The 27,551-nt window shown below is 37.3% G+C and overlaps 1 protein-coding gene across 9 annotated transcripts in view; it reads right to left on the bottom strand.

The window, feature by feature from the left end:
- The window catches only part of HERC1 (HECT and RLD domain containing E3 ubiquitin protein ligase family member 1), a 235,796-nt gene that overhangs the window by 95,566 nt on the left and 112,679 nt on the right, over positions 1-27,551 (bottom strand). For all 9 annotated transcript variants that reach the window (XM_066341955.1, XM_066341963.1, XM_066341959.1 and 6 more), the window contains exons 25-31: positions 26,494-26,545; positions 11,041-11,309; positions 6,907-7,122; positions 6,171-6,291; positions 5,696-5,933; positions 5,347-5,540; positions 1,592-1,747 (exon numbers count right to left, since the gene is read on the bottom strand). In XM_066341955.1, coding sequence (XP_066198052.1) covers positions 1,592-1,747; positions 5,347-5,540; positions 5,696-5,933; positions 6,171-6,291; positions 6,907-7,122; positions 11,041-11,309; positions 26,494-26,545 — 1,246 coding nt within the window. The remainder of the gene's footprint in view (positions 1-1,591; positions 1,748-5,346; positions 5,541-5,695; positions 5,934-6,170; positions 6,292-6,906; positions 7,123-11,040; positions 11,310-26,493; positions 26,546-27,551) is intronic.

Raw genomic sequence — 27,551 nt, 5'->3', positions numbered from 1 at the left:
TACTGGTAAGGAAACTGAGTCTCAGAAAAGTTAAGGAATTTGATCAAAGGCACACAGCTCAGTAGAATTTTAAACAGTTTGTTCATGTCTGAAGTTAAGGCTTGGCACACCCTTTTGTTGCTTCATTTCTGTCCATGCCCTGACTGCTTCAGAGAGACTGTTAGGGTTAATGGGAATAAGCAGTTTATACTTTTCTAAAGTAAGCAAAAGTAAAGATACAATACTAATACTATTTTTTATACCCATTACTGCAATAAAAGCAATTGAAAATAAGGGAATATCTCATTTTTCTTTATGCTCTAAGATCTTAATCAATACTATATAAGCCTCATCTTATTAAAGAACAAAAAATACTATTATAAGTTATACCAGTTAAGAAAAACTAATAAAAAATATTGAGAATATGTGTATATAAAATAACAGTTACTAAGGAAGATTACATTATGTTTTAGCATATTTAAAAGAGTAGGATGATGAAAAAGTTCTGGAAATGGAGAGTATAACGGTTGAACAACATTGCAGTGTCACTGAACTGCACACTTAAATGGTTAAAATGGTAAATTTTATGTTTTACATTTTACCACACACAAAAAAAGCAGACTAGAAAAGGACTGACCAGACTTTTGGCTAAGAACCAGAATTAAGCTTATTATATAGAACTTTCATGAACAGCAGCACACAATGAGAAGTTACAGTCAAAGCACAAAAATCATATGATGAGAAAACAAATTCAGATTTATATTTTGATAATCCAAATAAAAAGTACATCAAAATCTGTGCCAAATTATATTAAACAGACTGTTCTCTGCTTGTTTTTACTACTGTAATTTGAACAAACAGGACCAAGTTCTCAATTGAAACTATGATCTTCTCCAGGACTACTTTCATTATTAATTCCTATCAATTTCTACTCCTGAAATTAGAGTTTTCTTTTGATCTAATAAGAACTTAGAAAATAAGAAAAAAAAGTCAAGTATCCAATGTTGTTAAAGTCTGGCATTATCTGAATGAAACACACATGATGGGCCCTGGCCGGTTGGCTCAGCGGTAGAGCGTCGGCCTAGCGTGCGGAGGACCCGGGTTCAATTCCCGGCCAGGGCACACAGGAGAAGCGCCCATTTGCTTCTCCACCCCTCCGCCGCACCTTCCTCTCTGTCTCTCTCTTCCCCTCCCGCAGCCAAGGCTCCATTGGAGCAAAGATGGCCCGGGCGCTGGGGATGGCTCTGTGGCCTCTGCCCCAGGCGCTAGAGTGGCTCTGGTCGCAACATGGCGACGCCCAGGATGGGCAGAGCATCGCCACCTGGTGGGCGTGCCGGGTGGATCCCGGTCCGGCGCATGCGGGTCTGTCTGACTGTCTCTCCCTGTTTCCAGCTTCAGAAAAATGCAAAAAAATAAAAAATCTTAAAAAAAATAAAAAATAAAATAAAAAAAAGAAACACACATGATGTATAACCAACTATTCAAATGAATATAGTGATGTTTACCTGAAATGTAGGTACACTTATTGATCAATGTCACCCTATTAAATTTAATTTTCTAAATTTAAAAAAAACAACAACAAAAACTCTAAAACAAGGCAAAGGTCATATACCTGAAGAACACTTCTGAGATGCTATATTAAGAAGCACCTCTGTCCACTTTGGGGAAGCCATTTTCGACTGAATTGCTTTTGAAGATACAACTCTGCGAAGAAAAACTAAAAAATCCCCCAGGTGCAGTTCGGCTGCGTGTTGTTTCCTAAGAGCAGCTAAAGAATGGAGAGACAAGTTTACATTACAACCTAAAGCCAACAAACAGGAAACAGTATTATATCATACAAGTTACAATTAGATTACAGTAAGCACAAACGTAAATTTAAAATCTAGACTGTCGGTTGCTGATTTTTTTTTTTTAATATTCTTTTTATTTTTTATTTTTCTGAAGTTGGAAACGGGGAGGCAGTCAGACAAACTCCCGCATGCGCCCAACCGGGATCGCCCACCAGGGGCGATGCTCTGCCCACCTGGGGCATCGCTCTGTTGCAACCAGAGCCATTCTAGCGCCTGAGGCAGAGGCCACAGAGCCATCCTCAGTGCCCGGGCCAACTTTGCTCCAATGGAGCCTTGGCTGCAGGAGGGGAAGAGAGAGACAGAGAGGAAGGAGAGGGGGAGGGGTGGAGAAGCAGATGGGCGCTTCTCCTGTGTGCCCTGGCTGGGAATTGAACCCAGGACTCCTGCACGCCAGGCCGACACTCTACCACTGCTGAATTTTTTTAATTTAAAAAATAAAATGGGGAAATGACAGAAAATAAAACCAAACCTGAAATATCTTTTACATCTGCATACAACAGTGTGCTTCCTAGAATAAAGTATGTGTACTTGGTTTTGTACATATATATTTTACTGCTATTCTAAAACACAATAGTTCTCTACCCAAGTCTAGAGTTCTATGGGATAGAATTCGAGGGATATGTATAAAAAATTGTGTATATGTGTGTATTTTGAATAAGAGAGTTCAAAAATATAATCACATTTTCAAAATGTTCATGATTCCGCCCTGCCCAATCATTAAGATACACAAATTTTTAAAAGTCTGTTTTAAGATTCTACAAAGAAGCAAATCTCTAGGCCCAAGGCCCAAGTCTGGTTTGTCTGAGCCCAAAATCTGTAAGATTTTTCACACAAACTTGCCCTAACCAAATTCCCACTGTTTCTACCAGCACCAGCCTCTCTCTTGTCACATTCTTGCCTTTCCCTCCACCATCTGCATTTTGAAGCCAGAAAACTGTTTTTCCTGTAACACACCACGTTCTCTCATCATCCAACACCTTCCTACTTCCTTATCCTGGAAAAGTCCTACACAGAGCCCAGGGAAAGTATACCAGTGGGGCAGATTCCTGGGATGTCAATATCTAAGGGGCACTAAATATGAAATATCCTAACAATCTGAGGACAAGTATATATAGCATTTCTTTTAGGAAGATCCTGGCATAGCAAATTAAGGAAAACACAGACAAGTCACTTGTCATAGAAAGGAGAACCCGCTCCCCCCCACCCACCAAGGGGCATGCTTAGATGGCTAGTATTCTATCTTCACAGATGTCTAATTAACTGGAGGACTTATGTTTTACCGAGATGGGTGTGCAAGTCTATGACAGAGCTAAACTACCAGGCACAATAAGAGAAAAAGCTAGGAATTCCTCTACATTTCTTCTACGTAGTATCCACCTTTTCTTTACTTACATGGTAATAAGGAAATCTTTTTTATAATATTAGTTTGAAGAATGTAAAATTATTAGCCTGTCCAGAATACTCACATATCCCACGCCAACCTTGTTGTTATACATTCTTTCAAAATCCAGTTCAAAAGCTATCTCTTTCTGTGAAGCCTTCTCTTTTGGTAGAGATCCCTGGGAAAATCTCTTTTATGAAGCATCCATCCTATCCCCCAACCCTTGCTCCCAGAAAGTATTTCTATAATAAGACACTAAGTTAATTAAATTATTAAAACCTGGAGATCTTATATATAAAGCTAATTGATAGAACTGAATATGGTTTGTGTTTCATTATCAATACTGTATTTGAAATGAAGGATATACCTTTCAGTTAAGAATTTTAGAGGGCAGCCTGCCTCTGAATGCCTGGCCAGCATTAACTACAATCAGTCTCACTCCCAGTCATCCTCATAAATCAAGAGGTACAATGGCCTTCTCTCCAGGACGACTGACCAGAGGGTAGTGGATGCGGATTCAGTCTGCTGTTCCACCTGCTGAGATTCACTCACAGAAGAACTGTTTCATTCTTTCCTGGATATGAAAGGACCCAGTTTTCTTGAGGAATTAATAGGCTGATAAGTACTGTTTTCCCTGCTGTCCATATGTGCAATACTCAGCACAGAGTGGTGAGAAGCTATCACACTAACTACCCTGTATCTACCACTAGATTGCAGGAAAACAGAAGGTGGCATTAAATGCTTGTTTATATTTTATCACCCCTGTGAGTCTGCCCATGCTCTTTCTAAATAAGCACTGTGCTCTCTATATAAATAGGGAGAAAGACCTTGCCACAGGTTCAGGCTCTAAAACTAAAAGCTAGTCCTTAATCAGACTCATACATCTTCCTAGATTCTGACTTAAAGAGATTTAGCTATTTCTTCTGAGTTCCCTGTATTACACTGTAATAATTTGTTTACATGTCTGACTCTCTCATTACCCTAGAAAGTCCTTGAGGGCAGAGACAATATTTCATCATTTTTGTATTCCCAAGGTATTACCTCTATCCATCTACCTATCTAATTCAATTTATAGATTTTGGGATATTATTATGATAATCCAATATTAATATTCATTAAGCTTTCATTATGTGACACTGTTTACATGTATTAAATTATTTAATCCTCCTAACAAGCTCAGAAAATTAGTTCTATTATCCTTATTTTATAGATGAGGGAAATGGGGCACAGAATGGTTAAGTTCCCTCCCTCCCTTCCTCCCTCCCTCCCTCCCTTCCTTCCTTCATCCCTCCCTACCTCCCTTCCTTCCTTTATCCCTCCCTCCCTCCCTCCCTCTCTCCCTTCTTCCTTGATTCCTTCCTTTGTCTGTCTGTCTGTCTATCTATCTATCTATCTATCCATCCACTTACATACCTGCCTAATCCAGAAAGGATTTAAGGGTACCCAGAGTTTATTATGATAACAAGACTTGGTAGTTTCACAAAGTTTTTTAAAAATATATGACCAATTTTGGACCTTTATTCCCTTAATTATGTAACAGACATATGTGGTGGTTCTGTTCAGGGTTTAATTAATTTAATTAAATTTACTGCAATAAAATGTTTACTGTAGTTTTTTTAAGCTATGAGCAGATGATCTTATTATAGCAACCAAAAATTATAATAGCTAAAGTTAATGAAAAAATTTTTAAGTCACTACAGAACAGAGCAGCCTAGCAAGAAGTTGAATTCCTCTAATTCTAACCCAGTTCCCAAATAAGAAAACCTTTGGTACTCAGGGAACACTTAAGCCAAAAGTACGGTTAGAGATGAGCTATCAGGGTCAGATGCTAAGAAAACATAACCTGGAGGAATCAATCACCCAGAACCTCTAGATGCTAGAGCCAGGACAGCCAAGGAGAGGCTGGACCTAGAGAGTAAGCAGTACTCCACATCAGGTTTAATGGACTCTAAGGACAGAAGGTTCAGTCAGAAACTCATCTATATCATATATATTTGGAGAAAGGTGTTTCTAAATGAACAAATAAAAACCCTTTCATGCCTCGCAACAGAAAAAGTGTACATTCTAATGATATGCACACAATGGGGACTCAATAAATGTTTGTAAATAATGACAGAGGAAAAAGGTTCATTATACCTCTGAAATCTCTCTTCTCAGCTTCTCCAATGGAGTCAACTTTTCTTTCTTCTTCTTCACCCTCTTCTCCTTCCCCTTCTCCAAAAGAGGCCATACGGAGTACACCAGCTTGGGACAACAAATTTTTCAACTGACTACAGAGTAGATCCAACAAGGACTGAACTACCTTGGGGCTCAGTTTATCAGCATAGGTCCTACATAAAGTAACAGAAAAAAAGTAAATGGCAATAACATAGAAAGGCAAATGTTACAGTGAAACACATAAAGGAGATTAGGGGGAGATGGAAATTACTAAAATGTGAAAACACCAGACTGAACGCAGTCCTACCAAGGCGTCTACAATGCTCACCCTGTAGTGATGGCTAGAATCTGGAGCAATCTTGTACTAGCCACTTTTAAGGCCGTACTAAGCTGAGAAACACCCGTCTTTGGCAACAACTGCAGGGGCTGTCCTAGCATAGTGTCTGTGCCACATAACTGTGACAATACATTTAGCAGACCAGTGGAAATTGCCAAAGAAACATCCACTGGTTGATAGTGAACACTCAGGGCAAACACTGTAACCAAAAGGAGACGCTGCTGGGCTTCTAAAAAAAAAGAAAAAGAAAGACAATTAAGAACCTTCTTTGAAGTAAATAAGGCACTAAAATGAACCATATTCTAAAATATAAATACTAACATGGAACACTATTACATTTTCAAATATATTCTCTACCTGTAAGTTTACCTACTAATATCTAGCACAAGGTATAAAACATTAACTACCTAGCATCACCTTGGGCTGAAATAACTTGCACCTGATATCTGCAGGGGAAGTTACTCACCAATGTGATGCTTATTTGCTTGCAGGGCTCTCTCCAGGGTAGCTGACAATTGTTGATAAATCTTATGGACAGCCACCTGGATTTCAATCTGTATACTTCTCTTAGCTGCTCTGATCCCATCCTGTATTGCACATAAAGATTTATTTTTTCTATTAGCAACAATAATACTTCCCGCCAAGTAAAAGTAACAGCATTTTGTCCTTAGTCTACCTGAGCCCTATGTTTTTAATTATTTAGTTTATTTCAGTATATAAAAGTTTTAAAATAAATTTACTTTTAAATTGATCATTCCTGATTCTATACCTTTCTCCTTTCCCACAAAGCAAATTTTCCTCTATAAACATGAAAGACACAAAGACAACCCTTAAAAAAAAATTTTTTAAGCAATCAGAGAATGTAGATATTTATAGAATGATTAAGTCTAAAATGTAAATTCTTGAAACCCATCCTCCCAAATACCCTCAACTTAGATCTATCTCCATCCAATTTGGCCAAGGGTTAATAAAACTAAGCCAGCAGGGATTCTACAAGTACAACAGCACCATGGCTCACCTAACCCCAAATATATTACTATTCTTCAGGAAACCAAACCAGTGAGATATCATTAAGAGTCATCTAAAACTTTTTCAATTTTTAAACTTCAATCTTAAACAGCAAAAGGTTTACCATTTTAAAACTGACTTTGTAAAAAGACGGTTAAAATCTGAATATACTGCAAGGGGTCATCACCACCTACCTGATAGTGATGCAATCGGCCACTCTCTCCTTTGGCTCCTGTGTGCCCAACAGTGCCTAACCCAAAACACCCTGCTAGGAACTGCAGCCTCACAGACGTGAGCAGCGTGGATGACTGGAAGCCTGAGCTCGATCTGCTTCCTCCCAGAGAGATGCTACCTTTTTCCTCCATTCCAGACAACAGAATGAGGATCTGGTGAAGCGCCTCTAAACGAAGCTTGAGAAAAGTAGAATAAAAACAGTTTAGAGTTCTTCACTGAACTGAGACACAAAGTAACTCTGTATGTCACAAACTACAGAGAGCATAGAAAATTCTGACATTTCTTAGGCATCTATTTTATGAAAATAAACATTATAACTTTTTAAAGTCAAAATATCCCTAGAAACTCTATGAGCATACTCTATAGTACAAAAGATGTTCCACAGTACAATGGGAAAGTAGTAGATTTGGATGTAAGAGGCCTGGTTTGAAGGCTAGACTCTGCTACCTACCATGTGGCCTTAGGAAGCTCATTTTATTTCCCGAGTCTCCATTTCCTCATATGTAAAATGAGACTAACAGTACTTTATGCAACCTATTCACAAAGCCACTGTGATGTTCATGAGGAGATATCTATATGTGAATGTTTCAAAACTGTAAGGTAGTGGTCCTGGACAGGTAACTCAGTTGGTTAGTGTCATCCCGATATGCTGAGGTTGTGGGTCTAATCCCCGGGCAGAGCACATATAAGAATCAACAAATATGGCATGAATAAGTGCAACAACAAATTGATATTTCTCTCTTTCCCTTCCTTTATCTCTAAAAAGCAATACAAAAAAACCCTTTTAAAATAATATAGTTATTGCTCTCTATTTATAATCAAGTTATACAGAATGAATACTCTTGAATTGAAGAATTAGAAATATTTCTTTTTTAATAATTAAATTTCTTGCCTGACTAGGTGGTGACACAGTGGATAGAGCGTCAGCCTGGGAGGCAGAGGACCCAGGTTCAAAACCCCGAGGTGGCTGGCTTAAGTGTGTGCTCATCAGGCTTAAGTGCCAGCTCACCAGCTTGAGTGTGGGGTCACTGGCTTGAGCATGGGATCATAGAAATGACCCCATGGTCACTGGCTTGAGTCCAAAGGTTGCTGGCTTGAGGCCAAGGTCGCTGACTTGAGCAAGCGGTCAATCACTTGGCTGGAGCGCCCCAGTTAAGGCATATATGCGAAAGCAGGGCACACAGGAGAAGCACCCATCTGCAAGTCCACCCTTCCTCCTCCTTTCTCTCTATCTCTCTCTTCCTCTCCCGCAGTCAAGGCTCCATGGCCTCTGCCTCAGGCATTGGAATGGCTCCAGTAGCAATGGAGCAACACCCCAGATGGGCAGAGCATCGCCCCCTAGTGGGCATGCTGGGTGTCCTAGTCCAGCACATGCGGGAGTCTGTCTCTCTGCCACCCTGCTTCTCACTTCAGGAAAAAAAAAAATTTCTTGGGATGACATTGGTTAATAAGATTATATAGGTTTCAAGTGTGCAATCCTATGATACATCATCTGTATATTGCATTGTGTATCTACCACCCAAAGTCAAATCTTCTGTCACCATATATTTGACCCCCATTATCCTTTACTATGTCCCCATCCCTCCTTCCATCCCACAGAGGATACTGTTGTCTGTGTCTATTAAGTTTTTGCTTGTTTCACTTGTTTGCTCACTTGCTGTTTTCAGTTTTATATCCCGCACATGGGTGAGAAAAAGTATTTCTAAAGTTTCTCAGTGGTTTTCTTGAACTTCAGGCTCTATCTTCCCTGAGAGGACAATACCTACCACTGTAGTCAATCAGCCTATCCTTCTTTTAAAAAAAAATTATTTTGCCCTGGCCGGTTGGCTCAGCGGAAGAGCATCGGCCTGGCGTGCAGGGGACCCGGGTTCGATTCCCGGCCAGGGCACATAGGAGAAGCGCCCATTTGCTTCTCCACCCCCCACCCTTCCTTCCTCTCTGTCTCTCTCTTCCCCTCCCGCAGCCGAGGCTCCATTGGAGCAAAGATGGCCCAGGCACTGGGGATGGCTCCTTGGCCTCTGCCCCAGGCGCTAGAGTGGCTCTGGTCGCGGCAGAGCGACGCCCCGGAGGGGCAGAGCATCGCCCCCTGGTGGGCAGAGCGTCGCCCCTGGTGGGTATGCCGGGTGGATCCCGGTCGGGCGCATGCAGGAGTCTGTCTGACTGTCTCTCCCCGTTTCCAGCTTCAGAAGAAGTGCAAAAAAAAAAAAAAATTATTTTGAAGTAATTTTACATCTACAAAAGAGTTTTAAAGATGGTACAGTTAGTTCTTGTATATCTTCCCCTAGCTTCTCCTCATGTCAACATCTTATCTAACTACGGTACATTTATTAGAACAAAGAAATTAACATTGGTACAACACTACTGACTAAACCACAGACCTTATTTGGACTTCACCAACTTTCCCATAATATCCCTTTTCTGTTCCAGGATCCAATCCAGGATATCACATTGCATTTAACTGTCACGTCTCCTTAATCTCCTTTAGGCTGTGACAGTTTGTCTTTCCTTGTTCTTTTATGACCTTCACACTTTGGAAGAGCTGTTCATGTATTTTATAGAAAATCCCTCAATTTGGATTTGCCTGGTGTTTCCTCATATTTGAACTAGATTCATGGATTTTGGGGAAGAATACTTTAAAGACTTTTGTTTTTTTTTACAGAGACAGAAAGAGAGTCAGAGACAGACAGACAGGAATGGAGAGATGAGAAGCATCAATTATTAGTTTTTCGTTGTGTGTTGCTACACATTAGTTGTTCATTGATTGCTTTCTCACATGTGTCTTAACCACGGGCCTTCAGCATACCGAGTAACCCCTTGCTTGAGCCAGCATCCTTGGGTCCAAGCTGGTGAGCTTTTTGCTCAAACCAGATGAGACTGTGCTCAAGCTGGCGACCTTGGGGTCTCAAACCTGGATCCTACACATCCCAGTCTGCTGCTCTATCCACTGCGCCACCACCTGGTCAGGCTAAAGACTTTTACTCATAACATTACCAGGGGTACATGATGTCACCATCTTATTACTATTGATATAACTCTTGATCACTTGGTTAAAGTGATGTTTTCCAGGTTTCTGCAACATAAAATTACTATTTTTCCCATTTTCATACTGTTTATTATCCCTGAGTCACTAAGTCCAACTTATTCTCAAGAGGAGGGGGAGTTAAGTTCTAGCTCATGGAGAGATGGGTATCAAAGAATTTGTGGACATGTTAAAACCAGTAACTAATATTTTGAGGGAGATACTTTGAGGTTATGCAGACATCCTGAGCTCCTTAAAATTCTGCTCCCTAATTTTAGTATTCATCATTATTACTTGGTGCTCTAATTTAACCCTTTTTAAACAAAGACAGACAGGTCAAAAATGGAGGCTCTGAGAAGAGATCCATATGGTCACCAGCAAGTCTCATTCTAGTTTCTAAGAGACAATAAAGACTTATTATTAGAATAGCTTGTTCTAAGAGATGGCAATTAAAAATGTATTTTTGGCCTGACCAGGTGGTGACAAGTGAATAGAGCATCAGACTGGGACACGGAGGGGCCAGGTTTGAAGCCTTGAGGTCACCGGTTTGAGCGAGGGTTCATCTGGCTTGAGCTCGAGGGCTCACCAGCTTGAGCGTGGGGTTGCTGGCTTGAGTGTGGGATCATAGACATGACCCCATGGTCGCTGGCTTAAGCCCAAACGTTACTGGCTTGAAGCCCAAGGTCACTGGCTTTTAGCCCAAGGTCACTGGGTTGAGCAAGAGGTCAATGGCTCAGCTGGAGCCCCCCAGTCAAGGAACATATGAGAAAGCGATCAATGAACAACTAAGGTGCCGCAACAAAGAATTGATGCTTCTCATCTCTCTCCCTTCCTCTCTGTCTGTCCCTATCTGTCTCTCTTTCTGTCTCTCTCGCTTAAAAACAAAAAGTATTTTTGTCCACTTCAAACAAAATATCATGCTGTTGTAGTTAAGATAATGACATCACAAAGCTCAGGTGGAGGAAAGTGGGAGGCAAGGAGTAGAATAAAAGAAAAGTTTTCCTTACAACTGTACATTCAGTGGTTCAGTTTAATTTTCCACAGTCCCTGATAAGAGTAAATATCAAAGACTTACTTCTGCCCTTAACTGTTGCTGTTCCATTGCAATGATGGAGGCCTGGGGACTTGTAGACATACTTTCCTCTGGCTCTTTAAAACCTGGGGCATTCCCCACATCTCCACTCACAAAGCTTACGACATTTTCAATCAAAGTGTGAACTCCCAAAGACTTGGTAAGTTCAAAGTCAGACTCAAAGGAGCAAGAAGAGTTGCACAACCAGTCTCTGCTATGCTTCAGGCGAGCCCAAGAGTCACTTAGGGATTCCAATTGACTGTGCATAGGACCTACATACAAACAGAACAAACATGTATCAGTGGGAAGCAAGTAGAGCATACGATCTCCAACTAGATGAGGGCTGAGTGCTGCTACCATACCAACTGGTGAGGAATGAATACTTATGTTTGAATACGTGCATGCATTAAGTGAATCTGAGCAAAATGCTTTGGTAAAAACAAACAAACCAAAACTTTAGCAATGTCAGAAATTAAAGGGGAAGCCCTGTTTGTTGTACCAGTGTCTCCGCGTAAGCGCTTTAGCAACACACTGCCACAAGAAAAAGAAAGGCAGAAGCTGCTTTCAAAATGCTTAGCTTAAAATGCTCTGCACCATTAAACCAGAACATCATTTATGAACAAAAGGAACTAGGCACTTAGGAAACTGCTGATAGACCTACCAATAATATGACTTCATCTGATTTAACATTTTATTGCAAAAAGAAAGTTAAGGTTGTGCAAATTGTCTATATATCTACAATAAAACATTACCAAAAAATGAATATAGAAGGGCAAGTAAACTTACACAAAAAGGAAAAACAATCATCACCTTTTGGGTTTCATTAATATAAGGAACACTTTCACTGTGTCATATGCATATTTATTGCACATTGTGAAACTCCTATATAGAGGAAGCAAAGTTTCATAGACAAGAATATGTAAGATTTACCATAAAATGGTAACTATATAAAATTACAAAGTGGTTTATAATAGTTGTTAAATACAAAGTTGTTAAATAGTTGCCAGTGGGTATTTTCTAGGCTAAAATCTTTAGAGAGCAAAAATGTTAATATGTTTGAACACAACAACTGCCCAAGTCATATGGCAATATTAGCTTTAAATAAATATGTAAATGTCCAATTCTTAAAAGCTTTGTCTTTTTTCATTTAACTAATCTTAGGTACACAGATTAAACATAATCCTTGGCTTGTGACATACTCTTGTCACTGGTCCATGCATGGCCTGCTTTTATATTTATATTTATTTATAGGATATATGAACACAAGAACTAGAAAACCAACAGTAATTTGTTTCTATCTGTTCCTCCTCCAATCCATGTCTCCCTGTTTCCTCCTACCTAAGATTCTCACTGTCCCATAGCCCGGGGTTTATCATTCCTTTGAATTTACTGTTGTCAAATAATTGTTTTATCTTATTATATATATTCCCAAAACTAATAAAGTTTACTTTTAGTTGTTTTTGACTTCATAAAGTGTGGTGTGTGTGTGTGTGTGTGTGTATAGAACATACTCTTTTCACTCAATATTATATTGCTAACACTCATTCACATTATTGCATGTAACTATAGTTCATTTGAGGTTGTATAATATCTTATATTGTGAATATACCAAATGTATCTTAAGGTATCCAATAAATTATGCATCACAAAAATTATGTTACATAACTAGATGGAAAAGATTTGAGAAGAGAACTACTTAATACTACTTAAATACTAATGCTCACAGAAAAAAATGAATTAACACAATATGAATTACATAACTTATTTTTTAATTATTACATTGGTGTCAGTAAAACCTCATGACTATAAAATCAAACCTAGAAATTCGTAACAGGCAGCTAATATCATAAAGTAACTAATTAAAATAATTATATACATTCTATTAAATAATTTAGAATGGGACAGAATATATGGTTTATCTGCCTTCTATATTTTAGAAAGAATTCTTATGATTAAAAAGAGTTGAATATTCAATTTTACTAACATAAAAAATAACCAATCTGAAAATTTTTCCAAATTACAAAGCTAAATATTTTTTCATGTAAAATAGAAAAAAGTAAAAATCCAAACAATAATGTCACAGATGTATAATAATTAATTAAATTTATTGGGGTGACATTGGTCAACAGAATCTTATAGGTTTCAAGTATAGATTTTTTTAAAGATTTTAAAAAAGATTTTATTTATTCAATTTTTAGAGAGGAGGCAGGGAAGAGCAGGAAGCATAAACTCCCATAGGTGCCTTGACTAGGTAAGGCCAGGGTTTCGAACTGGCGACCTCAGTGTTCCAGGTCAACACTTTAGCCACTGCTACACCACAGGTCAGGCTCAAGCATACATTTCTATTATATATGATCTGTATTTCATTGTGTGCCCACCACTCAAAGTCAAATTAAATTAAAAATATTTAAAGTAGGGGTTAATGTAAAAAATCATTTTCCATTTTCTTAAGCACCCCGTATTCAGAATCTAGATTTATCCTTAACTTAAAAATGATAGTTTTTGGTTCTCTGCATTGAACTTGTTTGTTAAATAATAAAATTTAAGAATAAAAGCTCTTGTTTTTTCATCATTTACAAACTACTTTTTCAAAATGAAAAAAAATTGCAATGAGTTAGTATTAGAAACACAAAGTAAAAGAGATCTTAATGATGATTTTGTCCAATTTCCTTAAAATTGAGGAAATAGAGGTTCAAAAAAACTGATCTGCTAAATTGATACTAATTCCTTAATTTTATGGGAGATTGTCTTATATATTCCTGTTATCAATCAACTCACAAATCACTGATCTATGGAAATTTTAGTTGCCCACCTACACTAAGGTTAAATAGTGAAGACTCTACATATAGTGAACTGCCTTAATACGCTCCAAAATATTCTATGGAATGGCGGCCAACCCCCAAATTAAATCCTCTCCACAATTTAAAGCAGAGGTTAGAAAACTTTTGCTGAAAAGAGGCAGAGATGACGTCAGAGTAATGGCGGGGTAGGAAGCGATACCGATAAATCTCCCCCAAAACTCAACAAGATCTTCAACCAGAAACAGAAAAACCTATACTTGGAGCCTCCAGATGCTTCGCAATACACCCAAAGGTATGGTCGAGTGAAAAATTGGCTAAATATATAACCAAACCCCGAAGGAAATAGGGAGTAAGAAATGCTCCGCCTTCCTCACTAACCTAAACAGGGCGGCTTTCTCTGGTAACTGTGAATATAGAAACTGAGGCGGGCAGAGGGGGTGAATAGATCCAGGCCGCGGCACAAACGGCCGAACCAGGCTGTGGCACGGAGATCCAAGCCGAGGAAAAACTGATCCTGTGGCAACCCGGGCAATACAAGCTAACACTTGCGCCAAACCCAAACAAAGAAAGACAAGCGGGGCGGCCATTTTACCCGGTCTCCTGGTCGGCGTGCGCGCAGTGGGCGAGAGATTTCTTCCTAGGCCCCGAGAGTGGGTGCCCGTGTTGCCCCACGGAGAGGCAGGGTCAGAGGCCTTTCTGTGGGCTGAGGTCAGAGTCTCTGGGCAGCCCCAGCGCCCTGGGAAAGCCACGCACGGGAGGGAGTGAGAACTAATTCCAACGGTGGAGATTTTCCGTGCTGGAGGGGGTTTCACTCAGAGGGAAATGCGGCCGGCCTCATATCCTGGTTTGCGCGCGCAGATAGTGAATGAGAGATTCCTCCGAGTGCCTCGGCAGTGCGCGCCCGTGTTATCGCACAGAGGGGCAGAGTCGGGGGCCTTTGTGTGGGCCAAAGCGGAATCTCGGGCTGCCCCAGTGCCTTGCAAAAGCCGCGCACGGGGACGGAGCAAGACTCAAATCCAACGCTGCAACTTTTCCCTGCGGTTGGGGGTTTCACTCAGAGCGTGAGACTGCTGGCCGGATATCCTGGTCTGCGCGCGCAGCCAGTGAGTGAGAGTTTCCTCCAAGTGCCCCGGAAGTGGGCGCCCGCCTGTGTTACCGGACAGAGTGGCAGACAGAGCCAGAGGTCTTTGAGTGGGCGGAAAGCCCGCCTGATTATGCTAGCAGCTCTGACTGACTGAGCCTTACCCAGAGCCCTGTGCTGAGTGGAAATAAGAGTGGGGAGTTGCCAGCTCTTTGAGCCTCTTACTATCCAGGCAGAGGCAGCAGCAACCCCATAGCTGGATTATCAGGCTACTAATTGAGGAAGGAAAGACTAGGAGAAAGGCTCCAGGAACACGAACTTTCTCACTGTCGGAGCCTATAAATGCTAATGAGCCTCGACTGCTAACGAGACTAAAGCACAATACATAACATTGCCATAGAGACTTATCAACTGCAAACCTCTACCTGAGCGTGCCAAAGGGGAAGAACCCGGGGTACAGAGTCACCGACCAGGAAGAAGGAGAGAAAAGAAAAAGCAAGAAGATAACCTCTCAAAATCAAGAATAATCTGCAGACTTTATAACCTATCCCATTTTATTATATTTGTTCGTTTGTTTCTCTTATCTTCATTCTTGATACTTTTTTTCCTCCTCCAATTTGGCCGATTAACTCTCTGCTGGTCTTACTCTCTCCTCTCCTTGAACTACACTACCCATAAGTGTTACATCTCCCATTATCTTTTCTCTTCTCTTCCTTTCTCTCTATGTGGGTTGCACTCCAAAACCCTTAACTCTCCCTCTCTCTCTCTCTCCTTTCTTTTTTCTTCTTTTAGTGGTTCCCTCTTTTTTTCTCTCTCTCTTTCTTTTCTCCCTCTATATTAGTTTCTTCCTTTCTCCTTTACATCTCCTCTTATTCAAACCTCAATAACTAACAAATTGTCTTATCTGGGACTCAAACTTATGTTTGTGGCATTTTGGGGGGTTTTTACTTCACCTTTTTAACTCACTAGCAGTGCTCCCATCCCTGGCTCTCCATTTTATCTAGTTCTTGTTCCACTAAATACAATAGTAATTTTTTAATTTGTCCCCCCATTTTTCCGTTTTCCTCTTATTCCTCTCATCATAACTCTTAGACAACCAACACCTAAAAGCAAATCATTTTATTCTTGACCCAAATTTTTTCCTTATTTGCTTTTTGTGGGTCCATACGCTCTTTTTTTTTCTTTTTTTTTTTTTTCTTTTTTTTTTTTTGCCCCTTTATTACTTTTCCCCAATTCAGGCCCTCCATCACAGGCATTGTTTGTTATAATTCACAGTTCACCACAAGATTTTCTCAAGAAAGAGGGGAGAGGAGAGGAGAGGAAAAAAGGAGGGGGGGAATAATTTCCTTTTTTAAAATTTTTTATTTTATTTTATTTTTCTTTATTTCATTATTAATTTTTTAAAAAAAAAACCTCTTCGGTTTTTTATTTTTTTTATTATTTTTTTTAACTTTTTATTCTTTATTAAATCTCATTAATACTATCAACAAAACCACCCTCAGATGCCATTAAGGAAGAGAAAATCGAATATCATGGATACAAAAGAAAGAGAGGTAACACAGCTAGATGAGGAAAAATCTATGGAGAAAAAATTTAATATATTGGAAACCTTGGAGCTAAATGACAGAGAATTCAAGATAGAAATCCTAAAAATCCTCCGAGATATACAAGAAAACACAGAAAGGCAATTTAGGGAGCTCAGAAAACAACTCAATGAACACAAAGTATATATGTCCAAGGAAATTGAAACTATAAAAACAAATCAAACAGAGATGAAAAACTCAATTCAAAAGCTGAAAAACAAAGTAACAAGCTTAGCCAATAGAACAGGTCAGATAGAAGAGAGGATTAGTGAAATAGAAGACAAGCAACTTGAGGCACAACAGAGAGAAGAAGAAAGAGACTCAAAAATTTAAAAAAATGAGATAGCCCTACAAGAATTATCTGACTCCATCAAAAAGAATAACATAAGAATAGTAGGTATATCAGAGGGAGAAGAGAGAGAAAATGGAATGGAGAACATACTCAAACAAATAATAGATGAGAACTTCCCAAGCCTGTGGAAAGAACTAAAGCCTCAAGTTCAAGAAGCAAACAGAACTCCGAGTTTTCTTAACCCCAACAAACCTATTCCAAGGCATATCATAATGAAATTGACACAAACCAACAGCAAAGAAAAAATTCTCAAGGCAGCCAGGGAAAAGAAGAATACAACATATAAAGGAAGGCCCATTAGATTATCATCAGATTTCTCAGCAGAAACTCTACAAGCTAGAAGAGAGTGGACCCCAATATTTAAAGTCCTGAAAGAGAGGAACTTTCAGCCACGAATACTATACCCATCAAAGCTATCCTTCAAATATGAAGGAGAAATAAAAACATTCACAGATACAGAAAAGATGAGGGAATTTATCATCAGAAAACCCCCCCCTCCAGGAATTACTAAAGGGGGTTCTCCAATCAGATACAAAGAACAAAAAAAAAAAACAGAGCCACAAGTAAAAGCTCCAAGAAGAACACAATAAAACCAAATTTAAACTGTGACAACAACAAAAAAAAAGAGGGGGAGAAGATGGAGATTAACAGTAGCAAAGGACGATGGAGTGCAAAAGTACTCACAAAATAGTGCGCTACAATGAACAGGGTAGGGACCCTTTTCATTACTCAAAGGTAACCACCATTGAAAAAACCACCACAGAAGCACATGAGATAAAAAAGATAGCAACAGAGGAAAGATGTATGGAATACAACCAAATAAAAACAAAAGATAGAAAAACGAAAGAGAAGGATCAAACAAGACACAAAACTAACAGAAAGCAAGATATAAAATGGCAATAGGGAACTCACAAGTATCAATAATTACACTAAATGTAAACGGATTAAACTCACCAATAAAAAGGCACAGAGTAGCAGAATGGATTAAAAAAGAAAATCCAACTGTATGCTGCCTACAGGAAACTCATCTAAGTAACAAGGATAAAAACAAATTCAAAGTGAAAGGCTGGAAAACAATACTCCAAGCAAATAACATCCAAAAAAAAAGCAGGTGTAGCAATACTCATATCGGATAATGCTGACTACAAGACAGGAAAAGTACTCAGAGACAAAAATGGCCATTTCATAATGGCTAAGGGGACACTGAATCAAGAAGACATAACAATTCTTAATATATATGCACCAAACCAAGGAGCACCAAAATATATAAGACAGCTACTTATTGATCTTAAAACAAAAACTGACAAAAACACAATCATACTTGGAGACCTCAATACACTGCTGACGGCTCTAGATCGATCATCCAAACAGAGAATCAACAAAGACATAGTGGCGTTAAACAAAACACTAGAGCACCTGGATATGACAGACATCTACAGGACATTTCATCCCAAAGTGACTGAGTATACATTTTTCTCCAGTGTGCATGGATCATTCTCAAGAATTGACCATATGTTGGGCCACAAAAACAACATCAGCAAATTCAGAAAAATTGAAGTTGTACCAAGCATATTTTCTGATCATAAAGCCTTGAAACTAGAATTCAACTGCAAAAAAGAGGAAAAAAATCCCACAAAAATGTGGAAACTAAACAACATACTTTTAAAAAATGAATGGGTCAAAGAAGAAATAAGTGCAGAGATCAAAAGATATATACAGACTAATGAAAATGACAATACGACATATCAGAATCTATGGGATGCAGCAAAAGCAGTAATAAGAGGGAAGTTCATATCACTTCAGGCATATATGAACAAACAAGAGAGAGCCCAAGTGAACCACTTAACTTCACACCTTAAGGAACTAGAAAAAGAAGAACAAAGACAACCCAAAACCAGCTGAAGAAAGGAGATAATAAAAATCAGAGCAGAAATAAATGAATTAGAGAACAGAAAAACTATAGAAAAAATTAATAGAACAAGGAGCTGGTTCTTTGAAAAGATCAACAAAATTGACAAACCCTTGGCAAGACTTACCAAGGAAAAAAGAGAAAGAACTCACATAAACAAAATCCAAAATGAAAGAGGAGAAATCACCACGGACACCATAGATATACAAAGAATTATTGTAGAATACTATGAAAAACTTTATGCCACTAAATTCAACAACCTAGAAGAAATGGATAAATTCCTAGAACAATACAACCTTCCTAGACTGAGTCAAGAAGAAGCAGAAAGCCTAAACAGACCTATTAGTTTAGAAGAAATAGAAAAAAACATTAAAAACCTCCCCAAAAATAAAAGTCCAGGCCCTGACGGCTATAAAAGCGAATTTTATCAAACATTCAAAGAAGACTTGGTTCCTATTCTACTCAAAGTCTTCCAAAAAATTGAAGAAGAAGCAATACTTCCAAACACATTTTATGAGGCCAACATAACCCTCATACCAAAACCAGGCAAGGATGGCACAAAAAAAGAAAACTACAGACCAATATCTCTAATGAATACAGATACTAAAATACTAAACAAAATACTAGCAGATCGAATACAACAACATATTAAAAAAATAATACATCATGATCAAGTGGGATTCATCCCAGAATCTCAAGGATGGTTCAACATACGTAAAACGATTAACGTAATACACCATATCAACAAAACAAAGAAAACCACCTGATCTTATCAATAGATGCAGAAAAGGCTTTCGATAAAATACAACACAATTTTATGTTTAAGACTCTCAACAAAATGGGTATAGAAGGAAAATATCTCAACATGATAAAGGCCATATATGATAAACCATCAGCTAACATCATAGTAAATGGCACTAAACTGAAGGCTTTCCCCCTTAAATCAGGAACAAGACAGGGTTGTCCACTCTCTCCACTCTTATTTAATGTGGTACTAGAGGTTCTAGCCAGAGCAATCAGACAAGACAAAGAAATAAAAGGCATCCATATCAGAAAAGAAGAAGTAAAGGTATCACTTTTTGCAGATGATATGATTCTATACATCGAAAACCCCAAAGAATCCACAAAAAGACTACTAGAAACAATAAGCCAATACAGTAAGGTCGCAGGATACAAAATTAACATACAGAAGTCAATAGCCTTTCTATATGCCAACAATGAAACAACTGAGAACGAACTCAAAAGAATAATCCCCTTCACGATTGCAACAAAAAAAATAAAATACTTAGGAATAAACATAACAAAGAATGTAAAGGACTTATATAATGAAAACTATAAACCATTGTTAAGGGAAATCAAAAAAGATATAATGAGATGGAAGAATATACCTTGTTCTTGGCTAGGAAGAATAAATATAATCAAGATGGCTATATTACCCAAAGCAATATACAAATTTAATGCAATTCCCATCAAACTTCCAATGACGTTTTTTAAAGAAATAGAGCAAAAAATCATCAGATTTATATGGAACTATAAAAAACCCCGAATAGCCAAAGCAATCCTAAAGAAAAAGAATGAAGCTGGGGGCATTACAATACCTGACTTCAAACTATATTATAGGGCCACGACAATCAAAACAGCATGGTATTGGCAGAAAAATAGACAATCAGACCAATGGAACAGAATAGAAAGTCCAGAAATAAAACCACATATATATAGTCAAATAATTTTTGATAAAGGGGCCAACAACACACAATGGAGAAAAGAAAGCCTCTTCAATAAATGGTGCTGGGAAAACTGGAAAGCCACATGCAAAAGAATGAAACTGGACTACAGTCTCTCCCCCTGTACAAAAATTAACTCAAAATGGATCAAAGATCTAAACATAAGACCTGAAACAATTAAGTACATAGAAGAAGACATAGGTACTCAACTCATGGACCTGGGTTTTAAAGAGCATTTTATGAATTTGACTCCACAGGCAAGAGAAGTGAAGGCAAAAATTAATGAATGGGACTACATCAGACTAAGAAGGTTTTGCTCAGCAAGAGAAACTGATAACAAAATAAACAGAAAGCCAACTAAATGGGAAGTGATATTTTCAAACAACAGCTCAGATAAGGGCCTAATATCCAAAATATACAAAGAACTCATAAAACTCAACAACAAACAAACAAACAATCCAATAAAAAAAATGGGAAGAGGATATGAATAGACACTTCTCCCAGGAAGAAATACAAATGGCCAACAGATATATGAAAAGATGCTCATCTTCTTTAGCTATTAGAGAAATGCAAATCAAAACGGCAATGAGATACCACCTCACACCTGTTCAATTAGCTGTTATTAGCAAGACAGGTAATAGCAAATGTTGGAGAGGCTGTGGAGAAAAAGGAACCCTCATACACTGTTGGTGGGAATGTAAAGTAGTACAACCATTATGGAAGAAAGTATGGTGGTTCCTCAAAAAACTGAAAATAGAACTACCTTATGACCCAGCAATCCCTCTACTGGGTATATATCCCAAAAACTCAGAAACATTGATACGTAAAGACACATGCAGCCCCATATTTATTGCAGCATTGTTCACAGTGGCCAGGACATGGAAACAACCAAAAAGCCCATCAATAGATGACTGGATAAAGAAGATGTGGCACATATACACTATGGAATACTACTCAGCCATAAGAAATGATGACATCGGAACATTTACAGCAAAATGGTGGGATCTTGATAACATGATACGAAGCGAAATAAGTAAATCAGAAAAAACCAGGAACTGTATTATTCCATACGTAGGTGGGACATAATAGTGAAACTAAGAGACATTGATAAGAGTGTGGTGGTTACGGGGGGGAGGGGGGAATGGGTGAGGGAAAGGGGGTGGGGAAGGGCACAAAGAAAACAAGATAGAAGGTGACAGAGGACAATCTGACTTTGGGTGGTGGGTATGCAACATAATTGAATGACAAGATAACCTGGACTTGTTATCTTTGAATATATGTATCCTGATTTATTGATGTCACCCCATTAAAAAAAATAAAATTATTAAAAATGAAAAAAAAAAGAAAAGAGGCAGAAAGTTAATGTTATAGGTTTTGTGGGTCATGTAAGTCTCTATTGCAAGACTTAACTTCTCTGTTGAAGTGCGAAAGCAGCCACAGATTACACATAAACAACTGAGTGTATCTGTGTTCCAACAAAATGTTATTTAAAAAAAAAAAAAGTGAAGGCCAAATTTGGCCCACTAGCCATAGTTTGCTAATCCCTACTTTAGAGGATACAACAGGTATATAACCCAAACACAACTTCACATGAACAAAATATAAGAACAGAAAAAACACTTATCTGAAAGCATTAGATAAATAATTGTAACCAAAATATTTAGGCTGATATAAAAAATACTTTGAAACACAAAAATTTAACAGTATGAAAATGAGATGAAAGAACTCTACATTCTTTAAAAAATTTTAACAACCTGGTAACTCTGGTTTGTTCTATTTTGTTTTAATTGAATATAGCAAATAATGTATCTGAAAATCATATCAAAAGCTTCTATAGAGTAATTGTAACTAAGTCCAATTTTTACTTAATATTAATTCAGTTGCCTATTATAAAAAAATATATAAAGTCCAACAAAATATTTTGAGATTGTTTACTTGTCCTTACAAATTTGATTCTTAAATGGAATTTTCAAAATGAACATGGCAGAGCTGCAATACATACTTTATAAACCATAAAATATGTAGGCAAGCTAAAAGGGGAAAAAAATTAAACATGCCATCATGTACTTGCTTGAAGCTCTTCTTTTTTCTGGGGCTCAACTGGCCAAAAAGGAGTAAATACACTACCACACAAGAATCAGAAGAAAAAGGACAAATTTGATACAGAAGACAACATTTACATTTGCTCCTCTTTATATCATCTAATTTGAAATCTAAAGATAAAATAGCATTTCACCCATACAAACTATACCACAAAACACAAATGTTGATAAATATTTCAAGTATTATTTTAGCAATAAAACCCTAATACTACCTTTAAAGAACTAGGGTGTGAAAAAAAATCAAACCATATAGTACTTTTACTAATAAGATTCCTGATACTGCTTCTTTAATTGTTGCCTTTTCACCATTTTTTTCCTCCCACCATGTTTTACTGTATCAGCTTCAGCTTAAATATGAAAACTATTGTAGTTAAGAATCTGCAAAAAGGTACTATCTTTCAGTAAAGGAAAAGCTCAGTTCTGCATAATCATAGTGAATCTTTTATATATTTAGTAAAATACCAAAACACCAACATATTTAATAGGTTTTGTCAAGAATTTTGACAGGCTATTAGGAGAACTGAGTAAGTTAATATGTTTGAAGTGATCGGAACAATACATAGTAAGCAGTTTATAAGTGCTTAATGAGTATAAATTTCCTATTATCTGAGGTGCTAAGCACCTTGTTTGTCTCTTTTTAAAGTAACTTATAATATTTTTGGTTTCAGATTTTACTTTGATGGTTCTAAAGAGCTCACTTTACTTTACTCTTTCTACCATATTCTTCTTTGCAACAACTGTGAAACCTTAACTGCAATTTCATTTCAAATTCAAAGTACATTGTCATTGTTTAATCTATAAACTCTAGGATTCAGAAGATTATAAACTATTTTTGCTGCCCTTTCTGAAATAGTAATTCTACTTTCTACTCACCTTTTCCCAGGAACAAAGCCATCAGCAAAATTTCCTCGGGAACATTAAAATGTAATGATTACTAGAATAAATTGGTACCACATTAAGTGATATCATGAAAATTATAACTTCCTTAGTGGGTAATTTAAAAAAACCCAAAAAACTTTCCCCATAAAGTCCTGTATTTGCTTTTCTGTTTTCAACAAAATAAAGTTAAATTCCAAAGTTAATAGGTTTTGGCACTACCTTGAGATTTTTGGAGAAGGTGGTTTATCCATAAACAAAATATAGATTAATGGCTTAATTAATTTGTATCTACTTAGATCTAAAACTACAGGAAATCCACATCTAATTATAGCATAATTATTAAAAATTTTGAACAGGTAGCAACTCGAGGACAGTAATGTTTTCATAATTCCTCCTTCAGTAATTTCTACTCAAATTCTAGTTTACTCTTCATAACACTAGGTTAACAACACTGGGTTGATAATTCAAGGTTATTATAATTTTTTTTTTTTTTACTGATTTTAAGGCAAGATTTACTGCTTTACAAACACAAACATGCTACTAGGTCTTAAAAGAAGAATGACATCAGCTATACCCAGAATATGTTTAGCATTGGGATAGCCACCAGTTCACACAAAACATACATTTTTAAGAGCAAGAAAGTATGAAAATAAACTATCTTACGTTCATACATCAGAAACACTTGTTTAAATAATATTTTAAGTATAAAATACTAAATAATATTTTGCTTAAATTAGTCTTTCAGTATTCTTTAAGTGTAAAACTTTGTAACTTGTCCTGGGCTCTAGGTTATTCTTAACACTATTTTATTCCAAAGTATGACTTTGTCACATGACATAGTTAACAGACTGAATCTCTAATTTATATTTTATAGGCATTATACAGATTTGAGAGGAAAGAATAACTTTAGTCAATAGACTATCATCTATAAATATAGTAAGAAGCTCTTAAACTATAAGCTGGATTCCTTGTGCTACTCAGTAAGTTTGGAACCATCTTCTTCCTAGCACCAAATGATATGCATCCATTAATATAACTTAGAAATTTTAGCAACAATATTCACCTGACTTAATCAAAAGCAGGAAGGTAAATCTATTCTAAAAATTTAATTCCTAAATCAGTGGTTAAGAAAAAGAATGTCTGATTATGACACACGAATTGACAATTTTCAAAGAATTAGAAAATAAAAATGTGTATCCCACATTAGTATATCATTTAATTTATCACAAATAACTTATAATATTTTTAGAAACCCAACGGCACTGACATGTTATACAGTCATCTCTCACCATATTGCGGTTCACTTTTCGCAGTCTCACTGTAAAGTAGAGTGTTTTTTTTTTTGGTTGTATTTTTCTGAAGTGAGAGGCGGGGTAGCAGAGAGAGAGACTCCCACATACGCCCGACTGGGATCCACCCGGCATGCCTACCAGGGGGTGATGCTCTGCCCATCTGGGGCATTGCTCCATTGCAACTGGAGCCATTCTAGCACCTGAGGCAGAGGCCATGGAGCCGTCCTCAGCACCCAGGCCAACTTTGCTCCAATGGAGCCTTGGCTGCAGGAGGGGAAGAGAAAGACAGAGAGGAAGGAGAAGAGAATGGTGGAGAGGCAGATGGGCGCTTCTCCTGTGTGCCCTGGCCAGGTATCAAACCCAGGACTTCCACATGCTGGGCCGACACTCTACTGTTGATGTATCGTGGTTTTTAAAATTGCATAAATATATATCTAATTTTGCATTGTGGAATTTTCGCTATATCGCAGGATTTTGCAGTATATAGGTATTTTTATATATTTATTATTTTAATTATTTTTGCGGTAAAATAGCATTTTCTAGAATATATAGAGTGTTTAAGAGCATAGAAAGTGTTTACAAGAGTGTGGGAAAGGTTTATAAGAGTGTGGGGAGGGTTTATAAACCCTTAATATATATATAAATATTAAAATAAACATAAGGTTGCTACTTTGCGGAGTTTTGTCTATTGCAGCGGGTTCTGGAACCTAACCCTGCGATAGACAAGTTAACACTGTAGTCTTAAAAGACTTCTCAATACAGAAAGCACCACCTCTAGTCCTTATTCCTAGTATTTCAGAAAAATAATTCACTATTTTCATTATAATTAAAGGATAAAATACTACCATATTTTGTTCTATAGAAGTACCAATATTTACTCTAAGTTATAAACACTGTGTGTGTGTTTCTTCCCCTAGTTCCTTTTTTTCCTATAAAGGGTGCCTAACAACCTGCCAAGGAAGCTATCGAGAGAAGGTTTTTATTTTGAAATGTAAAATACTTAATACCATTAAAAAAAAAAGTTTTTCTCCACAGGCTCTTAAAAAATTGCCATTTAACATTTCATGTTTTCAAAACCACAGTATAAACGGGTTTAATGACAGTGCCAGTAAACAGAGACTAATACTTTGAGACTTTTTAGTTATCCTTGGATTTATAAAACTATTATTCTTTCCACCCATTTTCACAAATTCCAGTTAACTATATTATTTACTAAGACTGAGCTTCTGCAAATGAGGCTAACTTGATGACACTCTAAAACTATTCCTCATGGAAACTTTTTTTTAGAAAGCATCAATTCATCTCTTATATGCTTTATCTCATGAAATTTTCAATTTGAAAGTGTGTATTTGTGTATGGGAGGCAAATGGGGTAAAGCATATTCCCTGTAATACCATTTAAACTATAGTAACTATATCAGTGAGCTAATTACACATGGCAAATTACATCCATCCATAACCGCCCCATAATTATAAAGCACTATTTCTGGAGTACCACACACCTTTCAGCACATGACAAATGAGAAACTGAGCTGATTACTAATTCCTAGGCATTCTTAGATTCCTAGATTTTAAGAGGGTATAGATTTTAAAGAAAATATCTTTCATTTAACTTTTCTGATAAAATGTTTCTAAATTTTTTTGCAATTACTTTTCAACGACAATCAAATCTAAATACATCATATATAAAAACAGCTACTTAATTTAACCAGACATTTAATATTTAATACTTACCTCTCTTTCTCTGAGATGATGCCAAATCCAAATCAACATTGCGTCTTCCACTCTATTACAATAAAAATAAATAATAAGTTTTAGTTATGAAAAGTACTTTAAGATTTAATAGAGTATTAATAAAAACTAATCCACATAATTTATACCAGTGTGCTACTTATTCAGTAGTCACGTACGACTGACAACAAAAAGTCACTAAACACCCACTGAAAACACCCACTATAAGAAAGCACAGGCAGTAAAACACAAAGTCAAGCTGCACATTAATACCATAAAGTAGCAGAAGTTTTTCTTTGTTGTGACCTTCTCCTCTTTGAAGCCTTTGTATTTTATCTTCCAAACACATCTGATTAATACCCTTTAGGTGACTAAAGTCCCATTTCCCAAAATTCCTACTTGCTCTATCCTTATTTTCCCTTCTTTTTAAAACATTCACTAGCCTTGGTTAGGTGTTTAGATGAAGAGAATCTGATCACTCTACACTAAAAAAAAATAACATAGTCCTACGCCTTCTGGAAACAAGGCAATCCATATTTCCTTAAATCTTTAAATAAGGAAATCTCAAATTGTTGAAATGGCAGACAGCTTAATAAAATAGGGAAGGCTTTTGGGAAGAATGAAAGTGTATTTCTATGTGCATGTGTTAAGTGGGCAGTGTAGAAGCTGTCTGCTCATATGTACAACCAACCATGTACAACTATACATGACTTAAATTTATGCACAGACTTAACATAATTGCTCTATCCCACAATTGTAGAAAATCTTTACCTGGTCACACATATGGACACAAGTAGCCCCATTGTAGATAAATACATTTTGTCACAAACACTCACACACACCAGAAATAATATATTCTCAGGCCATTTGGTGCCGAACAAAACACCAAATGGTTATCACAACACTGTGTCACACAACAAAACATTTTTTATCACACAGTACCTTTGCCATGAGAGTTCATGGAAGAAATTTATCTCAGACCTCAGAATCAGAAGTTATCTTTGTTCCCCTTGAAAAACTGGTTTGTTTTATTTTTTAGATACTGTGACTTATATAACTCA

This window comes from Saccopteryx leptura, chromosome 6 (assembly GCF_036850995.1).
Source record: "Saccopteryx leptura isolate mSacLep1 chromosome 6, mSacLep1_pri_phased_curated, whole genome shotgun sequence".
In the NCBI taxonomy this organism is placed as follows: Eukaryota; Metazoa; Chordata; class Mammalia; order Chiroptera; family Emballonuridae; genus Saccopteryx; species Saccopteryx leptura.
Note: the sequence above shows the minus strand (reverse complement) of the source record. Positions and strands in the feature narration are given on the sequence as shown.